Source organism: Limulus polyphemus, unplaced genomic scaffold (genome assembly GCF_000517525.1).
Source record: "Limulus polyphemus unplaced genomic scaffold, Limulus_polyphemus-2.1.2 Scaffold832, whole genome shotgun sequence".
Lineage (NCBI taxonomy): Eukaryota > Metazoa > Arthropoda > Merostomata > Xiphosura > Limulidae > Limulus > Limulus polyphemus.
This window is the reverse complement of record NW_013666442.1, coordinates 231,271-243,806: the sequence shown is the minus strand read 5'-3', so window position 1 is coordinate 243,806 and position 12,536 is coordinate 231,271. Positions and strand designations below refer to the sequence as shown.

The 12,536-nt window shown below is 33.0% G+C and overlaps 1 protein-coding gene across 3 annotated transcripts in view; it reads right to left on the bottom strand.

Moving 5' to 3' along the window:
* LOC106460768 (E3 ubiquitin-protein ligase RNF115-like) overlaps positions 1–12,536 on the bottom strand; it is a 126,580-nt gene that overhangs the window by 23,962 nt on the left and 90,082 nt on the right. For 2 of the 3 annotated variants that reach the window (XM_013920503.2, XM_013920504.2), the window contains exon 7: positions 8,197–8,269. The exons of the other annotated variant lie outside the window; for it this stretch is intronic. In XM_013920503.2, the coding sequence (XP_013775957.1) occupies positions 8,197–8,269 (73 nt within the window). The remainder of the gene's footprint in view (positions 1–8,196; positions 8,270–12,536) is intronic. 3 annotated transcript variants of the gene reach the window in all.

Below are 12,536 nucleotides of genomic sequence, written 5' to 3'. Positions count from 1 at the left end.
AGATACTATGTGTACTTGTCATTTTACACTTAGCTGTTGGGACTTTCCCCAATGAGGTTGGTGGGCGTCCCTTAGCACCAACCACTACTGGTTTCCCGAAGCTGACTTATTGGTGGTATTTTTCTTACACTGGCTCCTCAGATGTCTTTGCTCCCCACAGTTCCAACAGCCTTTCTTGGTAACAGCCTTTACTGCTGTATCGTCTCCCCTGTGTTGAAGTTGCCAGCAATGAGCTCTCTTGTGCCCAGGTTTGTTACAGTGCCAGCAAAGTCCCTCAAACTTCTCTGAAAGCTGACCTTTTCTGGCCTTGAATCCAGATGACTGTACCAACATCGGTACCTCTGTGCTGGACTTAATGTAAGATTCAAATTCGAGAGCTCTGGCCATTGCATCCTGCATGGTAGAGGGGTGTGCTTGCTTCACTTGTATCTTAAGTTGTGGACTGTCCAAGGCATCTACGAACTGATCCCTCAGCATCACCTTGAGGAGATCGGGTGGTGCAGTTGGGTAGGTCTTGTTTGCCATGCTTTCCAAGTCTTGTGCCAGCTCTTGCAGACTCTCTTCTTTAGCACGGATTCTCGTCATAAACCTAGCCCTGTAGACTTCTGACTGATTCTGGGTTCCGTACCTGAGTTCCAGAGCCTCTACCAGTGCTTTATAGTTGTGTCTGTCAGCTGCTGTCAACTGTCCAAGTATTTCCAGTGGTTGTCCCTTCAAGCTCGTTGCCAGATATACAGCTTTCTGCTCCTCTGTCCATCCATTCATCTCTGCCAGTAGCTCAAATTGTGCTCTATATGCTTCCCACAGTGCCTTCCCATCGAATTCCTGTGGCTTCCTTCGCACAGGATCACTCCTATTAATGACATTCATATCTGGGATGTGACTTCTAACGGGACTGAATATGTCTGCATTAGGGTTTAGTTGTGGGCTCTGTAAGGGGCTTGCCACTGTCTGGGGCTGATTAAGTCAATGGTCAATGTATCCTCCTTGTGTAAAAGACAATAGATCGTTCTTTAACGTATCTAATTTGCTTTTAAATTTACTAATGTTTTCCATTTGTACCTCTCGCCATTGTTGTTGATTTTCTTCCTGTTTCCTTTCTTGTTCCAGTTGCCACTGCTGTAATCTCTCTTCTTGTTTCTTTTCTCATTCTTCTTGTTTATTTTCTTTTTCCTCTTTACAGCAGTGGCAAGAAAACCTACAACAATGGCAGCTCGAACAGCAAAATAAACAAGAGAGATTACAGCAGTTGTTTCTTTCTTCTTGTTTCTTTTCTCGTTCTTCTTGTTTCTTTTCTTTTTCCTCTAACAACTGCTGTAATCTCACTTCTTGTTTAATTTCTCATTCTTCTTGTTTCTTTTGTTGTTCGAGCTGCCATTGTTGCAGGTTTTCTTGCAACTGCTGTTGTCTCTTTTCTTGTTTCTTTTGCTGTTCTTGTATTGCTGCCATCAAATCTGCTAAACTGTAGTTTGATTTGCCGCTTCTCGTTTCCATCTTCTCTTTTTCTTCTTTTGTCCCACTTTCTGACACCAATTTGTTACGCCTCCAGTCGTTAATTGATTTTCCGTAACTTCGTTCCGACGAAACTTTAGCGACACAAGTCCTTACTTAATAAAACTGGTTTATTCTTTCTGAATATAACTTTACCGATACACTTATTTTCAACAGTTGCTCTATAACAAACATTTTAACAACGAACGTTAACTTCAACAATACTTTCTGACTGTAGTTTAATTACTCACTACCTACACACATTATCACGTCACGTTGTGAGCGTCTTATATATATACCAGACAAACATATATCTAGTAAATGCTAGGGCATTCACGAAGGAACAAGATATTTCTAGAAAATATGTGGAGTGACACTAGTCACGTGACCTCGCTGAGGCAACAATATCTTTTGTGCAAAAACAATGTCCATATGAAACATTCAAGTCTTCAACTCTAGTTGAAAATTAGATTGGGAAGATCCTCATATGTAGAGATGCAGGTGTATTAAAGCAATAAAGAATGAACAGCTTTTAGCTGGCTGAAAATGTTTTATTACAGGGTTGTATTACATTTCAGTAGAATCAAGCATCATCAGGTACCATCAAAATATTTCTATCAATGTTAATGTTATATCTGCTACCACAAAAGGTATGAATACAGAATCAAACATCATTTAACAAAGTACAATCAATGAATGTAAAGATCTGATATTAAATCTCAAATTTATCACTTAGTATATTAAGCTATTTCACCAATGGTGAATCAGCTCTCTTTAACAAGTTCTGAAATTAGATTAACAACTACTTCAAAATAAGTAGGGAATCATAATTTAATTTGTTGATGGTAAAAACAATCATTTTACTTATTCAAACGACATTTCAGGTTACACATATTCTATCCTCAGTAATTTTCTGTGAAAACAATTAAAAATTACATTTTATACAATAAAAATAAAATATGTAAGGTAGATTAAGTTTTAAGGTTAATATAAGTTATTAAACCTAAGTTAGAAAACAAAAATTAATATATATATGCATAAATCAAAGAGAAGAAAAAGAAATGTACAAAGTATTTAAAAGTAAGTAATAATAATTTAGACAAATCAGAAGCATTTGAACTGAAAGGAGCTACTAGTATGATTATCAACAGGTTAATGGTTTCTGCATAACAAAGTTTTTTATTAATAATTCCATGTTATATTCACCTGAATTGAGAATTTTGAAATCATTCAGTGTTGTGATAATTTAGTTTTCTTTGTTGGTACAAAAGGCAAATGTACATGGGTTTGATAGTATAGACCCAACTTTTTATGGAGAGTTCTCCAAAGTGTGTAACATTTGAACTATATAGGTAGGGGGAATCTTACAAACAATATAAAATCATTACTAACTTCAAAATACAAGCCCTGCATAGCCTCAAAACATAACTAAGTGAAATTGTAGAACTTTACAGTCTACATAAGGAAGAAAGGGAGCTCTATGACAAATAAACTACAAGAAAGAAAAAAAATTCAGCTTTCAGATGATATATGTACAATTTTATTACTTTCAGAAACTTGAAAATTGTAAAAAGAACTTTCAGAAAGTTGAATTTCACAATTTTTGATTCACCAACTTCTAAAATTCACTGTTTTCAAACTATATGAGCTAAAAATAAGCAATAAACTTATAGGAAATTCACAGATTTCCAGCTTTGTTTCACACATTGACAAGTTTTATCTGCATGGTCCAGAAATTTAAAGATTTCCACCATGCCAATAAAAAACATAATTGCTGGCAAAATCAAAAATTGTGGCTTGCAGTTTTTTAATTAGTTTATCTAAAACAATCGTTAATAAAACATAAATCAAATGTGAACATTAAATTTTAATATTTCAGTTATAGCAAGTAAATACAGAATACTGGGTACAGTGATATAAAATAAAGTTTACATCCAAAGCTTCTAAACCAGATAAAAATATTGTAAATCTTTCCCTTACAGTCTTACAAATATAGAAGAAATAACGTTAGGCTATGGCCTCACATTTTCTTTCGAAAATGCTGATCTTGACCTTTATTTGATATCAGATGTTGTTAAATCAGCAAAGGACAATAATGATGATTTGAACTTTTTAACTGTATGTCTAATCACTTCACTTTTTTACAATAGTAATGAAGACTTTGTGATTCCTTAATGTTTCAAAAAATTATTAAGAAAATTGAAAAATAATAAGGATATTTTAGTAACTAAATCTGGCAAAACAAGTTGTCATCATGGATAAATGTACTTACAATGAAAAAACTAAACAATTTATTGCAGGATGAAAACACTTGTGAAAAACTTGGGAAGGCATCTGATTTTGACAAGTCTCTCCAAATATTTTTATCTGATTAATCAGATCTTTTAAAAAATCTTTAAATGGATCAATCCTTCTCTGCTGTATATGTATGGAATACCTAAAACCCACAAAGATGACTACCATCTTAGACCTATAGTTTCCAATGTAGGATCAGTTACCCATCATCTATCCAAATGGCTGGCACAACACTTATCTCCTGCTCTAAGAAAGTTCTCATTATCACACATTCTAAATAATATAGATTTTGCCAGTAAAATAAAAAACTGTAACATAAATGAAGGAAAACTGGTCAGTTTTAACATTGATTCTTCATTTCCAAATGTACCAACTGACGAAACCACAGACTTCCTATAAAGAAGTTACCTGAACTTAACATTCCTCTTCCTGTGCTGTTTCACACTTTCATCTCCTTGTGGAAATATGTGTTGATGATAATGTATTCACATGAATGGGACAATATTAGAGACAGAAATATGGAATGGCTATGGGAAACCCTTTAATCCAAATTTTATGTAACATATTCATGAAGTATTTAGAAAGTGAATTACTTCCTACAGCGAATCTGAATTCAAAGAAAATCTCTTGGTTCTGATACACTGATGACATATTTTTGGTTTAGCCACATACTAGAAATGATTTTCAAGCCTTGTTTCAGAGGACAAACAAGCTTCACAGTACTGTCAACTTTCATGTGGAATGGGAAATGAATAATTCACTCCCATTTTTAGATATTCTCATGACGAGAGAAATAACAAAGTCTGTCCTTTCAATCTATAGAAAACCAACAAACCGGTTAAGCTATATTCATTTCTTCTTACGCCACCATAAAACAGTAAAAATGACTTCCATGTTCCTAAGAGTCTTTAGAATATGTCATCATACTACCAGCTACTATGGGTTTTATTAAAAATGCCCTAAGGCAAGGAAGACATTTTATAGGAACAATAGCCAGCAAACAGCATCATTTACATATGAAACTAAGAAGAAAATACTCAGTGTCAACTACAGTTCTAATATTGTGGCTCTAGAGAAATGTCTCAAAAACAACAATTTCAAAGTTGTTTATAAATATCCCAACAACCATTAAGAACTTCCTACCCTCAAACATGTTTGCACTTCAAAATAAAAAACAAAAAGTCTATATAGTCCCCTTTAAGTCTTGTGACAAAGTTTATGTGGGTAAAAGTGGTACAAAATTAGATGCAAGACTCACAGAAAATAAAAGGGATGTTAAAAATGGTCATACAAATAATGCTATTTCTCTTCACATGAGAACCTTGATCATATAATTAATTGGAAATCACCAAAATGATACATAAAACTAGAAATTATGTCAAAGAAGAACTGTAGAAAGTTCATTAGTTCAAAAATTGCCAAACTTCAACATTTCCAAAGGTCACTATAAACTGAACCCCTTAATAACATCATATGCCCTCAAGAGACTGTATGTGTTTCTCTCACAAAGAAAGGTTGGACTGAAGAGGATATGTGAAAGTGTCAAAACATCTTTCCATATAAACTTCTTATTCTAGCATTTGTGGATGTAAATTTTATTTTGTTGATAATTTGAATGGACCACACAGAATTTTGCAAAAAAATCATAATTTTGCACCTGTAACAACAAGAGATAAACAAGCTGGAAAGGATTAATATAACATAATTAAACAATTATATTAGGAGGCCATATAAGAAAAACATATATATGATGTTACTTTTAATTGGAAATTAATATGGCAAATATAGTATGCAGAAATGTTTTCACGGTCCTGTTTCCTGATAGACATTTCGTGTGATGTAAAATACATGGTTGAATCAATGTATGTACTATTAGCAAAGAAGTAACTTAATGCTGATTATTGAGGGCTCATTGCCTGCTAAGTACTGTATAAACAATAAATACTAAAAAGACACAAAAGAATTAACATATACACACACACACACACACATATATATATATATATATATATGTGTATATGTTAATTGAAAGTACACCTCACAGGTACGTCTACACTACATAGTTCTAAATGAAATAAGTTTTTTTGGTTTCTAGAAACTCACATTTTTACTTAAGCTTACAATAAACAATAATTGTGGCTATACACACAACAATTTAATTTGGCTGATATATATTTTTTTGAATAATCACTAAAAGCTACATGAGGACTATGTATGCTAGTTGTTACCAATTTGGAACTGACAGACTAGATGAAAGGCTGCTAGTGAACACTACCCACTGCACATTCTTGGGCTACTCTTATCAAAAAGTGAGATTTGACTATCACTTTTATAACTCACCCACAGTCCCAAAGTGAGGAACACAATTTTGCAGCAACAGGATACAAACAATGAATCCTTCAAATTCACAGTCCAGCATGCTGACCACAAGGCCATGCCTAGCCCAATTTGGTTCTTACAGCTTCTGTCTTAGGGACTTTTACAATGACTTACGACAATATCTGTGGGTGTCAACTCCCTTCTAAGCCATTACTAAGTGACGTACACAGTACAACTTGGTAAACAAGAGTAAATATGTTCATAATTGGTAGTTGTTATAATGATTTAATCTCCTGCCAGCAAACAACTTGAAAGCATGTTCATTATGACACCACCACTTTTAATTTTATTAAGAAATATCTAGTGAATGCACTAAACTCAACATGTGAGACAGCAAATTCTATATTTTGTTTTATGATTATGGTTGCGTTTATCATTTATTTATTATTTTTTCTATTGTTTAGTTTATCTATGAATTTTTAGTTGCATTAAAATGCTAACTCACCTTCTACATAATCATTTGTTTTTGGAGTAAGTATATGTATGTGTGTATGATGAAACTAACACCAGCTTCCCTAGAGATGATGTATAGATATGAAGCAGAAGAGTATGTAAATTTATGATCAGATGAGGTTGCACTCTCGTGACTATTCTGTGAATAAACACCCTGCCAGAAGCTTCACTAAGAGAGGGAGTCATGAGATAGTTATTGAATGTTATAGTTATTGCTGTTTGTCACTCAATATTGATATTGAAAGGTATTGTTGGAATATTGTATTTGTTGTATTTCTTTCTTTTTTTTGGAATGAGGTTTATTCTTTCTGATTTTTTTGTCCTGATTCCATTATTATTGATTTATTAATATTTATAAATTGTTTATTAAGATTGGTGTGAAGCCCTGGCCAGGCATTTATATATTAACTGTGTTGAATTTATTTCTAAGTGTTATTATTGTGAATAAATTGTGTTTTTGTTGTTGAACCCTGATTGTAGCAGCATGTTCATTTTAGACCATTACAGACATAATGTAAAAAACTGTTGTATATAAAATTAAAACTCTTCAAAACTATATTCAATAATAAATGCCACTATAACACAGAGAAAAGTAACAAGGCAGCCTTGTGAAGGTAACATCAGTAACACTTGTACACATGAGTTAAAAGCTATTTCTACTAAGATAATTTTGTTCAATATTATGGTTACATAAAATAATGCATGGTTTGTATCATTACATATTAAAACTGCCTTAAAAAAATATTTAATAAACTTTTCCACAGCAAAACTTTTTGGGTATATTTGGCTCATTTTGACTAAATGTATTAAAGTCCTTATGTGGACTGTGGGAAATTAGTTTCATCATCATTTTGTTTAGATTTATACAATTAAGTATTATAAGCTTATAATAAATTATTTAACAAATTAAATTTCATCACTTTTTTAAAAGCTATATTAATATTTCATAGGTCAATATGACCACAGCATATATGAAAATGTTTAATTATAAACAAAAAGTGTTAAGTTTCTAATTATGGCAAACTGGCAGTGAACTGTAAAATTGACACCAAGCCAATTTGATCTGTTAATACAGTGCTACATTTTTTCTTTTGTGTAACAAGCATATTAACTTGAACTTTTTACATACCATTTTGATGAAAATTTTTTCTTAAGTAAATGAAATACATCATGTCTTTTTCTATTCTTGTCACTGATCTCAAACTGGACACTGACTAAATAGAAGCTGACATAGTCATATTAAAATTTGATGACGAGGAACCCACTTTGAGACTAATAATGATTGGAGACAGCTTGAATGGGTAATGAAGAAAAACTTTAATTTAAGTTTAACATAACAGCAAATGTACAACGTTTCGACAAGGTTTTATCATCATCATGATGACAAAACCTTGTTGAAACGTTGTACATTTGGTGTTATGTTAAGCTTATACTAAAGTTTTTCTTCATTACCCATTCAAGCCATCTCCAACCATTAATAGTCATATTACCTTATCTATAATTATGCACTTAAAATGAAATGATTTTTTCAAGTTCTATCACATTTATTAGTTGTAAATATACTCTATATAATCATACTTGTGTAACAATTGAGTCAAGGCCTCCTCTTCCCCAAGCATAGTCCCCTGGGTTTCCATGAAGATTTAGAATACTGGATAAATGAGCAAATATATGAAGCTTACAATTAACAAAAAAAAACTAAAAATCAAAGATCTGTTTCAGAAAATAACCACTTTACTAGGTATAATTAAGCAAATAGGTAATGTTGACACAAATATAATGATATATGAGACCCGTATACAATATTAAAAGTAAGACAAGAATTTTGGTTTTTCAGATTACAAGAACTGCAACAAGAGTTACTATTCAGTAGCAGGAAGTTTTAACTCACACTATTTCTTTCATAAGAACTTACAAATGCTATTTCCAACAGTGAAGTTGACTATTTACAATTATTAACAAATTGATAGCATGATTAGGAAGTTTTAAGTCATGTATCTTTTAATATAAATGCCATACAAAAATAAACCCACTAAATTAATATATTAACCAGCGACATATGAAATGTTTTCTGAACTATTGTTCTCTGCAGTAAATCATAAAAAAACACTGACCTTCTAATTAACTCTTTCATGTTACAAAAAGCAACGTTATCATTGAATAAATGCTTTATTTGACAGGACAAGCATACTTTTGGACCCTTACTTCAATTTATTACATTACATTTACAGCATAAGATGTAATAAGGAAAAAAAAAAGACTATCAGATCTTGATAAACCATATTAAAAAAATCAATTACACTTTACAGTCTGAACAACTTAGGCAACACTTTTCTCAGTAAAGTAATAATAATAATAACAAAAAAGTGATAACATGTACTGTGTTCAAAGTTAACATTTTGCTTACTTGAAAATATATTTCAGATAGATACTCACCTCTCTGTATGTCACAAACCTTGAACAACTCTTCCACACCTGCAGGTAATAGCATGTATTGTGCCAGCCTATGATGTAATCATCAGACTATAGACCTCCACCAAAAGAAGGTTGACACATCCTCCATATGCAATAATGCCCGTGAGCCCTAGCCCTTGAACAAATGTTCATTCTCAACAAGGCAAAATAAATACACCAACAGTAGGGAAGAAGGTTGAGAGGTTGTGCTAAGAGGTAAGAATCTATAATACATTTTCGAGTAAGGAAAATGTTAAATTCAGAAACTATCCTCTCTCCTAGGCCCTGCAAGGCTTCAAGAATCAATTTATTTGTGAATTGGGATTGAGGATTCAATTCAATTCCTTAGCTGGGGCTCCAATTTGACATCATTTCCCACATCTCAAAATTAATGAGGCTCCATTCGTTTTTGGCCACCAAAAATTCCAGCAGACTATCCAAAAGGTGTGTAACCACTAAAAAATTGCCCATGAAAATCTAAATTTAAGTGATTATTTCCCCTTAAAGATAAATAATCTTTATCTCATGAAACAAGTATGAGAAAAACAAAATTATTCTGACAATTATTTGCAATGTTGTTCTCAAAATCAAGTCAATTTCTCATCGTTATCTGAAGGGTTGAATGGATCGGCACAATGATGCACTCAGACTGAGATCTCAGAGGGCTCTGAACTGAATCAGTGTATTTACCAGTGCAGTGGAAGTAGATGCTATGCATAGAACAAACAAAAACAAAACTTCAGCTGCATGCTGAGCTGTATGTGTGGACCCTGGCCCCTACTTCAGGCTCTGAAAGGCTGCATGTACATTCTAATTTTCTCAGGTAAAAGGTGTATATTTTGCAAGGTCATCTAAGTTCCCCCAAAAAGTTGCAAACAAGGATATTTGAAGCCCCGTTCCCAAGGAGCTGAACAAAGGGGTCTTGAAATTATTACAATCCTTTCATAAGGGAGTAAATTCTTTTAATTCCCTAGAAAAGGGGGGGGGGGTAAATAACTTGAAAAAGCCCACAAAAAAGGGATAAAAAAACCTGTGGTTTCTCTATGGAAAACGATTGTTCTGGAAGTACAAGCATACATGTAGGTACCACTGGCCTCTAAATTAGGTGTATGTGTGGTGGGGATAAAGCAAGATTTCGAATTTTTTTCTGGTGGTAAAAAAAAATCAATAAAAGGCACATGGATCCAATGATATTCATGGTGGGGCACAGCCTGGAAGATGAAGACTATAGATATGACAAAAATAAAGAAAAAGAAATATGGTATTAATGCAACAAAAAAAAAAAAGAAATGAAATCACACTGTGCTAACTACTTTTCACATCTGTTGGCTGGACCATGATAAATCAGCCAAATGGAGTCCTGAATTATGTTGATCATTGGAGCATTATTAGCCAATGATTACCCTCATTTATGACATGGGATGTCACTCTTGGTCTTTGTTTATCCTGTGGTCTTTCAGTGTGGACAATACCTTGAGATGGTGTTTGCTATGATTATGTAATTGAATTGAATGGAGGGAGAAAGATGTGATAGATGAAAGAATGTCTTGAGTAAACAGAAAAATTGTGTGGGCCCACCGTTTTGTGCTGAAAATTTAAAGTTCTCTTGATGATGAGTTGGATGTTGTGTATAAATGTGATGAAGGGTGATGAAAATGATGGCAGATGAGTAGCAATAGAGATTAATGAAATTTGACCAAATTGTTTATGGAGCATAAAGGGTAATTGTTTCATATTGTGAAGAGTGTTTGACTTAATATGCAAAATTGTTCATTCGTATGACTGTCTTAGTATCGGATGAGACATTCTTAATCACATGGTGATATGTGCAAAACGTTGCAAAGCTGAGTGAGGAGATATCAAAGAGAAATCATGAGAGAAACAAGGAACAGACTAGACTCTTCAAATTGGTTTAGATCTACAAAAGACTGCAAAAAAGGAGTGAATCAAACAGAAAAAGAAGTTTCAGTAATTAAAAGAGAAGTAAACAATTTCCAACCATTAACTCTTCCAACATATATTGTAAACATTTCAAGTGAACTATTAAGTAGCAAGCAAATGTCTATCTTAAACTCTGGTTTAAATTTTGCTGTTAAACATAGTTCTGTACCAACTGAACAAATAATTGCTACCACTGAAACATTAAAAACCTCAATTTAAATTATAGTCAAGCTGAAAAAATTAGTCAACATAGTTTCTACCCTTTCAAAATGTAAAGAGAATAAACTTAAAACTAACCCAAATAACAAAGAAATTAACAATTTAAATGAATCAACTAGAGCAGACAAAGTTGGTTGTATGGTAGTCATTAATAAATCCTATTACAGACAAGGAGTCCACACTCTACCAAATGATGGCTCATACACTTTACTAAGGAATGACCCAACTTGTTCTCACAAACATAAAAGAGCATGACCCATTCAAAAAAATTTATTTTATTCATACCCACTATCATTCCCCCATTTCTATGCTATTTCAAATATACATAAGAAGAATACACCACACAGACCTACTGTATCTAGCATGGGCTTACCTATACAAAGTGTTGCTAAATTCTTAATTAAAAAAGTTTACTTCTTTAGTAAAGGCTAATACTTTCTCTCTTAAAAATTCCAAAGACTTTGTGAACAGAATCAAAAACACTAGCCTATAAAAAGAAGACATTTTAGCATCCTTTGACATTAAATCTCTCTTCACTCCGGTACCTGTCAAATAGGCCCTAATCTGTTTAAAAGCCAAACTGGAACAAAGTAACCTTGATTCTAATGATAATCACCTAACCAGCCTAACTGAATACTGTGTTAACAACACTTACTTTACCTATGAAGGAATGTTCTACAAATAAAACAGTGGTTAAGCCATGGGATCTTCCCTTTCCCTCCTACTTAGTGACCTATAAGTGTCTTTTTTGAAGATGAACTATTTGGACATTCTTTCACACACTTACAAAAACCTGTAATTTGGCTACATTACATGGATGATATCTTTAGTACATGGCAATATGATAGAGACAGTATATCTAACTTTGTTGAATTTCTAAACAGTATAAGACTGAATATTATAACCTTTACATAAGAAATAAAAACTGCTGTCCCCCTTTAGAAATAAGTTATAAGACAAAACAAGACTATAATCATCAATGTACACAGTGTGGTCACAAGTAAATAGACACCACCTTTTCAGAAAAAATGAAATTTTTCAGTTATATTCACATGAATTGATATATTTATAATTTAATTAATATCTAGTAGATCTTCCTTTCGCTTCGTGAAGTTCGTTGATCCTTTGGGACATCATGAGAATCATCTCATCAATTTTAGATTGTGGGATTTTTGCCCAATCTTGCTTGAAAACTTGGAGTAGATCGCTCTTCGAAGTTGGTTTTTTTGGTTGTTTTTTGACTTGCTGGTCGAGTATGGCCCAGAGGTTTTCAATGGGGTTCATGTCAGGAGATTGGATCGGCC